This window comes from Vombatus ursinus, unplaced genomic scaffold (genome assembly GCF_900497805.2).
Source record: "Vombatus ursinus unplaced genomic scaffold, bare-nosed wombat genome assembly UNPS02014768.1, whole genome shotgun sequence".
NCBI classification, from domain to species: Eukaryota; Metazoa; Chordata; class Mammalia; order Diprotodontia; family Vombatidae; genus Vombatus; species Vombatus ursinus.
The window spans coordinates 12,499,919-12,510,873 of NW_020954546.1; the positions used below are offsets into that span (position 1 = coordinate 12,499,919).

Genomic DNA, 10,955 nt, shown 5'->3' on the forward strand with positions numbered 1-10,955 from the left:
CACCCCCACCCTGTGTGGCACCACTTGCCTGCCTCAGTCTGCCATGGGGGAAGGAGGTGGGGAGGGGGAAGATATCCTGGAGGGGCTAGGGGCCTTGCTTCAGTCCCTGTGTTGGAGCTGAGGCTGGGGCTGAAGCATTTCTGCTGAGACAGCTGTGTTTCTCGTGGACCTTGGGGCTGGGCTTTTCCCCTTTCTTCACTCAGGACTGCAAAGCTAGGTGCCTGATCACAGGGCAGTGCCCATTTGTCCTGCAGACTGGGCTGTGACATTGCCCGGCCTCCTGCCCTGAGCACCAGGGAGCACCACAGGGTGGCTGGCGCTAGAACCTCCTTCCTCAGCTCCCCTCTATCTGTCACCCTTTGAATTCCTCCCTCTCAGGTCTGGGATTGGGAGAGGGGATGGGGAGATGAAAGTCTGACGGAATACTGGCCCGGCCCCGACTCCCATCCAAGGCCGCAGGATTCCCAGATGTCTAAGGCAGGACAGAGAGGGGAGGGAGACCTGGTCGGGTTACACCAGCGTCCTCCCCAGGCCATGATACTGTAAATAAGCAATAGAACGAAGGTGTCCTCCCTTGTCTTCTCTCAAGTCCATGACTACTAGCAGGTAGGAGCGGCTGTGGACATATCCCTACGTGGGGTGGGACGGGGCTAGTTGGAGGCTGCCCTCCTGGGGTCCCGGGGCAACAGCCAGAAGGGAGGGATGAGGAGTCGCCAGAGCCTAGCTCCCACCTCCATCTGGGCTGTAAAGGGGTTGGCCTTGGAGTTAGAAGACCTGGCCTTGCCTCCGAGCTCTGCCACACTATGGCCTTGGTAAGTCACTTCCCCTCTCCCAGGGAATTGGGTGAGATGGTCATGTCATCGATGTCCTTCCCACCTTGGACGTTCTGTATTCTGTAAGTCTGTAGGCATGAGAAGGAGTGGGTGGGGGAGGGGGGAAGGGGAAGATTGGGGTGTGTGTGTGTGTGTGTGTGTGTGCCTGCCCCGCTGAAGTGACTGCCCATGATCAGGGTCATAAGACTGCCCTGTAAAGACACCAAGGAAAGGGAGACCCTGGGGAGCCGGAAGCCAGCGATGCTTGGGCGGGGCCTGACCCTGGAGGATGCCCATGAGAAGCAGAAAAGGCCACAGCTTCATCTCGTTTCTGTGAGGCCGTTCTCTGCGTGTCTCATACTGGTTGCTCTGCTCAGTCTCACGAGGCAGTAAAACCTACTCCCCTACCCCTGGGCTCAAGCCCACCTTTCCTCATGCTATAAGGCAAAGAAGAGGTCAGCACTAGGTGCCTTCCTGAGTGGCAGAGGTCAGGCTGGGGAGCCCGTGTCCAGAGGCATTAGGGGATCATGGGGAAGGAGCTCCTAAGAGTTTTTTCTTCCCGACCCTGCTCCATGACTGGAGTTCCTGGTTTCCATCACTCAATTCAGGGAGACTGAGAATGCCCTCAGTTCTTAGGGAGATGGAATGGGTTAGCAGTACTTCATCTGCCTTTTTCTACTCCTGCTCCCCCACCCCACTCCCACTCATACACACAGGGCCACAAAGGGATAGATGGGGGAGCTAAGGATGACCCTAGAAAGGCCAGGCTAGTAGGGAAAGACTTTCCCACAGGTGGGGGGGGGGGTCCCCACCTGCAGTGTTCATGAGTTGAGGGTGTGTGTGTGTGTGTCCAGACGTGGGTTATCATGCATGCTTGTGCGTGGAAAGGGGCTTACCTCAAAACCTAGGCTGAGCAGGTCTTCTCCCTCCCGCCCTGCCCCCTTCCCTTCCTCTCTCTTCCCTCTGTATGTGATGAGGTGTCCCCTCCTCCCCCATCTTTTTTGCCACCCTGACCCCCCACAGTCAATATTTGTTCCAGGGAAACAACTCAAAGTTCATAGGTCGGCAACGATGCTTTTTCGATAAGGATGAAGAGAGAGGGGGGTGGTTATGGTCAGTGGAACCCCTGGAATACAGCTGCTGATTGTTGTCAGGCAGCCAGGTCATGGGCTGTGCTCAGCAGTGTAGGACCCACCTTTAGAGAAGCAGAACCCCAAAGATGGCTCTAACCTCCCCCTCCAGGGTCTGAGATGATAGGGGTCACAATCTTGGAAGAAGCTCTGTGCTTGGAGTCTTTGCTGGATATTGGGGAATGGTGGAGTGTATGTTAGCACCTGGGGATGAGAACCCTTGCCTGAGCTATGGGGCGTGAGGGTTGGGAAGCTCTAGCCTGCAGTGCCTTGAGCTCAGGTACCAAAAGAAGTTGGTAGAATAGCCAAACTTCTAGGACAGGTGGGCGTTCTTGTATAGCCCTCCCATTCGCAGCATGAGGCTGCTTGGAAGGGACCCCTATCTCCAGGCTTCCCCAAACATCCTTACTACTCTCAGGGGAATTTCCAATCCCCAATCTTGTTTGGAGAAGCAGGAAAGACCACTGGCTTTAGCGTCAAGGCACAAGGATTCAAATTCCACCCATTAATTTGTGATCGTGGACAAATCGCCATCTCTAGACCTTTCCTCTCATATATAAAATGAACGCACCAAATGTTAGACCAGATGGCCTCCTCAGGTTATGTCAAGTTCTGGTCCTAGTGGCTAATTAGTTGTGGGGGAGGGACAAAGTGGAAGAGGAAGGAAGTGACTCCAGTCCCCCATCCCCAGGCCTTTGACATGAGCACCATCTCCTTTGGTCCAAAGGAATAATGCCTACCTGTCCTTTATAGACTGAACTCATTAGAAGTGGACAGGGAAACACCCCTGCACTCTGAGGGATACTTTGAGGGATCCCCCTAACCAGCACAAGCAGGGGCTGCCGGAGGTCAGCCAACAGCTGGTCAGGAGCATAGCCGACACGTGAGGTGGGGGCGAAGAGGAAACTGGCCCAGGGCAGGCCCGTGTCACCTAACCTTAGCAGAGCCTTTCTTTATGGGAAGTCCAGAAGACCATATCCTCAAAAGCAGGCAGGTGCGAGGAGGCAGAAGTGAGCTGTACGTGACAAGACCCACGAGCTTTTACTCAGACCCGACCTTAATCTAAGCCCGAGGCTGGAGCTTGTACATGGTCACTTGCTCCTGGCCCCAGCTCAGTCTCCATTGCCAAGGCTTTGGAAAGCTGAGGAAGGCACTTTGTAAACTTCCTAGGCCTAATTCAACAAGTGAATGTTGTGAACAGGGTCCATCCTTTGCCTAAGTGGTAAAGGAAGGCAAGGGTGCACTCCATCTCTGGAGAAATAGCTCTCCTCCCAAGGTCGCTTGCTTTATTCCCCAACCTCCGAATGGTCTGTGCCTAGCTCCAGGGAACGTGAACTACTTGGAAGAGTCCCCTGACAAAAGAGAACGTTCCCAGGGACACCTCCAAATCCAGGGCATTCATCTACTTCCCACCCTCACTTTAGTAGAGGGATTACAATGTCTGAAGTTTGAATTTTGTTAAAAAAGAATGAAAACTTCAGCTAATGGCATAGTTTAAAGCCTTAAAATCCTCACCCCGACTAAGCAAGACACCAGAGACGCACGCAGGAAGGAAGGAGATTCAGAGCAGCCTACGAGCCTGACCTGCGGCTAAAATAGAAGAAGACATCACCTCACTCGGCAGGCCAAGTATGACGCTGGAGGAACTGACAGCTGGCCAGCCAAGGTGGACGGAATGAGAGCTAGCCACCAGTGAGGACCCTCCAAGTCTCCAGAATATTTTTTAAACAAACACGAGTACATAATGTTTATTGTTTGAAATTCCAATTTATTACAAGCCTGGTCTTCGGCAGGCCCTCTCCCTCCTGAATGACAATTTTTAAAAACAAAAAAGGAAACATACAATTCAGACGGCACTGAAGCAACTCAGATGCTCAATATTTAACAAGAAGAGCTGGGCCTTCGGGGGTGGAGGTCAGGGCTGTGGAGGGTGTCACTGGCTCCAGGTCTAGACAAGAGAAAGCTGGGAGCAAGTGATCCCATCAGCCACCGAGCAAGTCCCTCCCACATCCTTCTCTGCCACCGAGATAAGATATATAGGGACACACACCTTGCAGTTTAGTAGTAAAGATTTTATTCTCAAATCCTAGGAGTTACATCACTTTTGTGGGTTTATTTAAATAGGTACATTAGAGCTGTTTGGCTCAGTTTCCAAATTCAAACTTGATAGAAAAAATTTAACCCTGTTCTGTATTTTTTATCAAAGTTGGCCACAAAAGGGAATCGGGACTACAAAGTTTTGCCTAAGTACAACAACTAGGGGCTAAGGACTCACCCAGGAAAAGGCTCTCCATCCGGTTCTCCCTCCCCTTCTGGGGCCAATGAAATCCTCCCAGACTCTCCAAGCTGGAGTCTGGGGCCTCCATACTTGGCAAGAGGAAGGAACTGGGGGGAGCAGCACTGCTGTCAGGGAGCCAAGACTAGAGACCCCCCCCAACCCTTCTGGCTTTCAACGAGCTGGGGAGGGGGAGACGAGGATTAAGCAAACACGGCTTTCATATAAATTGTCCTGTACATGTGCCAAAGCAAGACGACAGAATTATTTTACAAGGTGTCCTTTATACAATATCACTGCTGAAACAAGCAACTTTTAATAACTAGAAAAATCAATTTTTAAAAAAGTTACAAGTTCAAATTCTTCCTGCTTTGTTCTGCTCCCCAAATCTTGTCTGGCTGAGAGATGGGCTGAGGGCCAATGTCCCTCCTCCGGCCAGATTCATCCAAGGGAAGGACTGGCTGCATGATTAGAAGCCAACTACGGGAGCAGGAACCTCCAGTCTTTTTAATAGTGAAGTGCCTCAACTGGACGGGGTGGGGGTGGAGGGAGGAAGGGGACGTCCCCTCAGGCCCACCAAGATCACCTCAAAGCCAAATTATCTCATGATGCTGGTGAAAAATGAACTGACCTCCGAATGGGGGGATGTACTCAATTTTACTGGGGGCAGGAGAAAAAGATGGGGGGGGTTTCCAAAAAAAAATCAAGACCATATATAAATATATATATATATATGTATGTGTGTATATATATATATTTTAAAATCAACAGCCCACCGGCCTGGTTACTCTTGGTCCTGTGTAGCAAAGCAATCCCTCCCCTGCACTAAGAGGTGGGGCTTGGCTCTGCAGGCAGCTGCAGAAGGCTTCGAAGCCCTCTATGGTAGCCCCCCAGGGGCTGGAAAGGAGGAGAGAACTCTCAGCAAAGGGGCACAGGATTCCCAGGGAACACCTTGGCATTTCACCGACTTCCTAACAATTTTAACATGGCGGCAAGAGTGCCCGTCCCCAGCCCCCTTCCATCCCTCGAGATCACTCTGGGCACAGAAGCCAACCTAGTACCAACATTGCCTAACAACATGTATTATATTGGAAGCAGGCGCTCAGTTCTCTCTGTAGTGGTGGCGGCGGCAGCAGCAGCGGCGGCGGTGGAGAGGCCTCAGAAGGGTCGCTCTCCCTCCCTGTGAACCATTCCCTGGGAGGCCTGCTCAGTCTTCTGCCCTCACCGCCACTCTGGACACCGTCCCAGCCTCCTTTTATTTCTTCCTCTTCCGACCCCTGGAATGTCCCGGCGGCTCTGGGTCACTGTCTCCCACTTCCCCCTCCAAGGGCTGGTCGGGGAGCTTCTTGCGCTTCCTTCGGACGTACGGGTGGCCCGGGAGGTGCTTGTGCACCAAGGCCACGAGGCACTGTTCTGTCTTCGCCAGGCAGGTCAGCACGTGGCTGCCGTGGCAGTTGTAATGCTCCGCGTTGGCAAACACCTGCTTCATATCGGACAGGAATTCCTGCACCGAGCGGTAAGCGCCGCACGAGCATTTATTCTTCATCGTCTGGAAGTCCATGGGGTGGCTGATGACCTCGAAGTAATCTTCTGCCTCCTCTGTGGTCACAGGCTCCCTGGGGGGGAAAGGAAGGTCCGAGGGAGGAAAGGTCAGTTGCTGACAAGGACAGTGCCTCCCCTAACTGCCTCATCCTTGTCAGCCCGACCACCAAGACCAGGGAAGGTTGGTCCAGGGAGGGACCCATGGGGGCTCAGCCCATAGATCACTCCGGTGAGAGCCCCCTCAGTACAGGTACAAGGAAGCTATGGCTGGCTGCGGGAGCCTGGGCTGGGGCAGGGTGGGACGCTGACCTGAAAGGCCAGCTGAATCGGAACTTAATGAGCTTGGTGAGGATCTCTTCACACTTCTGCAGCTCCAAAGTCTGCCTTCTTGAGCCTCTTTTGGTCTGAAGCACCTATTTCCAAGCAGAGGAAAGAAGGTGATGCTAGTGAACCCCCAGTGCTGCAAGAAGGGAATGAGGTGGGGAGGATAACTGGGCAGAGAGGCAGATCCATACACGTGAATGTGTGTGTGTGTGGGGGGGGTGTGTGTAAAAGTATGTACATTTGCTATATGAAAATAGTGTGACCTTTTTGTTTTCTTTCCTTTACAATAACAAAGGCCAGCAGGGGCCTTTTGTGGCATGATAATAATTTTTAAAATCCCTTTATAAATTCAAGCTAGGAACGTGGGCAGAGAGAGCCCTGTTTTCTTCTGGAAATTTAAGGGCAGAATGCTCGAGCAGGGACAAGGGAGAGTGTGCCCAACCCAGAAGCATCGCCCTGCTTGGCTCCAGCCCCATTTGCCTTTCCCCAAGTAGCTGTGCTAGGGTAAGAGCCAGCTTTTAGGAGGGCTCAATGTGTCATTTAAAGCCATGACCAGCAACAGCTGATGGCCCCTGGGACTTTGCTGTCATGGAGAGAAATACAGGGAAAACCAGAGCTGTCCAGCTCCATATTTGGGGGTGAAGAGGATGACAAGATAAGAAGGAAGCGCTGAGCAAGGCCCTCCTCAGGGCTGTGCCAGGTGACCTGGGCTCAACAGAAGGCCTGAGGGCAGGTGGGGACTACAGCAGGGCCCAGGCTCTGCCACACCCCAACAACCACTGCAGGCTCTGACCAAGGCAGGGGCTGGGTGAGACCACCCCCTCTGTCGGCTGGGTGGGCAGCACAGCACCGACACTCTGAAGGCTGACAACTGTCAGAAAAAGGACCCACCGCAGCAAGCAAGCTTTGGCATTGCTGGCATTCTCACACCCATGAGCCCTGGCCCCTTCGACCCCCCGGAGACAGAGGGATACTATTTAAAAACAAGCTGCAGACAACGTGTGAAAGCGAATGCAGAGGGATGCCGGGCATAGCTTGGTCCTTAGAGGGTCTGAAGTCCCAGCTGGCTTGGGTCCTGCTCTAAGACACCCCTCCCCCAATTAAGTGGAGGTGGGGGAAAGGAGCAAGAGGAGGGGAGGGACATCCCCACCTGTTGCCTGAAAGCAATTTAAGCTTACCAGCTCATCAACTTCGGCCTCATCTCCTGGCAGGGCCCTCTGCCGGGGTCTCCTGGAAGGATGTAACTTCTTGCCTGCACGACGGCCTGGCCTTGAAGTGGAGGAGATGCCACCATGCTTGCCCCGGGCTGGCTTTCGGGGTCGTACTGAAAAGAAAAGTGTGGTTTTAGAGCAGAGAGGAAGGCAGTGACTGAGACAACTTGAGGATGACGATCCTGGCAGGGTCCCATCAGACTCCCAGCCTCAGCCCCACCCCCTCCATCTCCCAGATGGGATGTTAGGCTTCCTTTTCAGGTACAAAACAAGCCAAAGAGAAAAGCAGAGGACAAAGGGATCCTGCCATTCAGAAGCTGCCAAAGACCTCCCATCATCCTGTCTTCGTTCCCACCCCCCCCCTCCACAAATCAAACTCAAGTTACTTAACCAGTTTGAGCAGCCAGTGGGAGATTTCAGGAAATCTAATTTGATCACAATCCCCTTGGAAAGCAAAGAGCTGTCCTGAGGACCCCTGGGCAGGTGCCAACAAACCCAGAATTCAACACAATTTCCTTTCAAAGAAATACAAGCCAACAAGGTGCCTGGAAGCAAGGCAGGCATCTTGTACTGAAAGACTAGCACACCCAGGGCCGCCGGGCCGATCTTGCTCAGGCTTTGGCCGGCCTGGGAGGTATCCTATCTCTGTGGTTATTCCCTTGCTGCTGGATCCCACCACACCACAAAGTCACAACCATGGGCTGCAGACCTCGAGCGGACAGTGACCGGCTGGCCCACATAAGGGCCACTGCTCTTGGCACTGTGTCAGATGATGCCCTCCAAGCCAACGCTGTCTAGGATCGCCTCAGAAACGAATGCACCACCAACATCTAAGCTCTGGCCCTCTCCATTAAAACAAAGGTTTGCCACACGGATTTTTCCAGGCTCCCACACTGGACACTCAGCAGCTGAAATTCTGGGCAGGGGTGGGGAGCTGAGGCCAGGACTGAACTGACAACATTTCAGAGTGTATTTTTAGAACCCAGCAGCCCTTCTCGTACTATTGTCAGAGCACTTGGCTTAGGGCCTGGCTACTCCAAGAGGTCAAGAATCACCGCCCAAAGCAGAGCCTGGGAGGCAAGCCCCCTGAGGGATTCCATCAGCTGGTCCATCCAAAACTGTCCCGGCGGCCCAAAGGAGGACCCCAAGATGATGTGTGGATCATCAGAGTGAGCTTCATTTTCACTGACTGTTCTCAGATACTGGTGCTCCTAAAGGTCATGGTGGGGTGCGGGTTTTGAAAAGCTGGGAACTGTTCCCCTGATTTCAACAGCAGACACACTTCCTCACAGTGGTCACCTGCCTTGAGGGTGGAGGGTCATTGTGGGGAGAAAGAGGAAAACAATTCCATAGCACTTTGATACCCATGGCCAAAGCAAGCAGAATGTTAGTCTGAAATGGGAGTGAGGCCCTTCAGAATTCACTCCCCCCACCAAGAACTATGAGGACTTTTCATTCTCTTGGTAGCAGGCAAACATTTCTGGGGCCAGTGATTCTGTTACAGAGACAAGGCACGAAGCACTAGGCTTTTTAATTATAGCTCTGAGGGTAAGCTCTCAACACCCAGCCTCCTCCAAGAAGGTCGGAGGAACCTTGCGGGGAAGGAGGAGCAGACAAATCAGAGTCAGCATGGGGGTGGGGTGGGAGTAGGGGTAAAATCATCTGGATGAACCAATATGGGGCAAATTTTTTTTTTGAACTGTCTAAAGCAAAATGATTTGACCTTGAACGCCCTTATTCTTGGCCATAAAGAAATAAAGCTGCGATAAACCAGCCAAACTGCCTTCCCTGTACCACGGGGGAAGCCTTGCTCACTGCATCCAGACAAGAGGCGCGCAGTAAATGCACACTCAGCACTCTGTCCAAAAGGGGCCACAGTCAAACATCACAAAGCGGAAAACCTTGGTTATGTCAGGGCCTCTGACCAGCACCCCCCCAAATCAGACAGTCCATCCCCGGCTACATGACACGACATCTAGGGGGGCTGGGAGGGAGGCTGCCTGTAGCCATGACACACAGGGAAGCAGGAAGTGAGACAGTACAAGTTATCAGAGGAATGAGCTCCCTGGCTATTTGGAGAAGGTTCGAGGCCATCTTCGGCTGTGGGGAATTAGTGGTTTACATCAGACAAATCAATTCCAGGTTCAGTCATGGACTCAAAAACTCACGTCGAACTCCAGCCACTTCATAATCCTCGTCCTCCTCTTCCTCTTCCTCCTCTTCCTCCTCCTCCGAATCCCCCTCTTCTCCATCGTCCTCATCATCTGAATCTTCAGTGTAATTCCTATTTGGGGAAGAAGGGGATACGAGGAGACTGACTGGGAGCCTAAATGAGTCCCAAAAGAGGACAGAGGCCATGGCAGCATCTGCCCACAGACCATCCATATTTGTCCAGTCACGAGTGAGAATTGCATTTGACCCAGGAAGGCCAGGCATGACACAAACTGAAGCCAAGAATGCTCTCCCTTGAGAAACAAAATGGTGACACATTCCCTACCCGTGACAACTCAGCATTTTAAGGGTGAACGCTCGGAGGCCAACAGCAAGTCGACAGGTGTGGGTTCGCCTGATGGCTCCATTCCAGGAGGTGAGACAGCTTGCAGGTGACCAAGACATCAAAGCAAGTACAATTCCACCTACACCAGCTGGCTAAAGGCCTAACCTTTTGGGAACAGGACGGCTCTTTCCTTTTGTTCTCTGACTGTAACTGAGATGGAGCAGGATATAACTTTACAGGGACAGGCTCTACCCTCAACCTTCTCCACAAAACAAAGATCCTCTCCCCCTTAGTAAAGCTCACGCTTGGTTAGGGTAACAACGGCATCAAATCTGAGCTGAGTGAGGATTGACAACATGGAAAGTTGGCCACTAAGTAAAATCAGCCGCTGGGCACTGAGCTCAGGCTCACTCACCTGCCTCTACAGCTTCGTCGGGACGTGGCAGGCTGGCAGGCCGGGCACTGCCACTCTCCATCTGGAATCTCATACAATGCCGGCCTCAGACAAAACAGGTGGAAGGCCTTATTGCACTCATCACATAGGATCAGCTTGTCATCTTCACCTGCAAAACACAACAACAAAGCACTCAGAGTTATTTTGTCTGGTAGCACGGCAACAGACATTCAGCCTTCAGGAGGGGCTCCAATGGAGTCCTGGGGGAGACTCCCTGGGGCCAGAACATTCTACTGGCTGAGCAGGCCCAGGCGAGTGCGCCATGTTTCAGCTAACTCTCTGATATGGCAAATTTCTCTTATTTCTGTAACTCACAAAGTCATGGACTTAAAGCTAAAATAACCTTAAAACCCCTGGCACACTGAAGGACTCAGGTGAGACTCATTTTAAGTCAATTTATCACTGATTTCAGCTAAAGTTCTTGGTAATTTTTTCACCCATATACAAATCCCTGCCATAGCACAGAACTTTTAAGAGAGAAAGATGAAAGAACCAGGTACTAATCTTCCCATTTTGGAAATGGGGCGATGAAAGGAGATGGGCCCAAACAGAGACAATGAACTGACCAGAAGAGGCCCTGAACTAACTTCAGAAGCCACTCAGAGGGGCAGCCAGGTGGCGCAGTGGATAGAGCGCAGGACCTGAAGTTAGGAGGACCTGAGTTCAAATCCGGCCTTAGACCAAACACTTGACACGTACTAGCTGTGTGA

The 10,955-nt window shown here is 52.3% G+C and overlaps 1 protein-coding gene across 3 annotated transcripts in view; it reads right to left on the reverse strand.

Moving 5' to 3' along the window:
• Nucleotides 1-3,689: 3,689 nt before the first annotated feature.
• The window catches only part of BAZ1B (bromodomain adjacent to zinc finger domain 1B), a 64,578-nt gene continuing 57,312 nt past the window's right edge, over nucleotides 3,690-10,955 (reverse strand). For 2 of the 3 annotated variants that reach the window (XM_027861566.1, XM_027861565.1), the window contains exons 15-19: nucleotides 10,207-10,354; nucleotides 9,463-9,578; nucleotides 7,262-7,407; nucleotides 6,069-6,172; nucleotides 3,690-5,833 (exon numbers count right to left, since the gene is read on the reverse strand). In XM_027861566.1, coding sequence (XP_027717367.1) covers nucleotides 5,473-5,833; nucleotides 6,069-6,172; nucleotides 7,262-7,407; nucleotides 9,463-9,578; nucleotides 10,207-10,354 — 875 coding nt within the window. In that variant the 3' untranslated portion in view covers nucleotides 3,690-5,472. The remainder of the gene's footprint in view (nucleotides 5,834-6,068; nucleotides 6,173-7,261; nucleotides 7,408-9,462; nucleotides 9,579-10,206; nucleotides 10,355-10,955) is intronic. The other variant, XM_027861567.1, reaches the window with a different exon arrangement.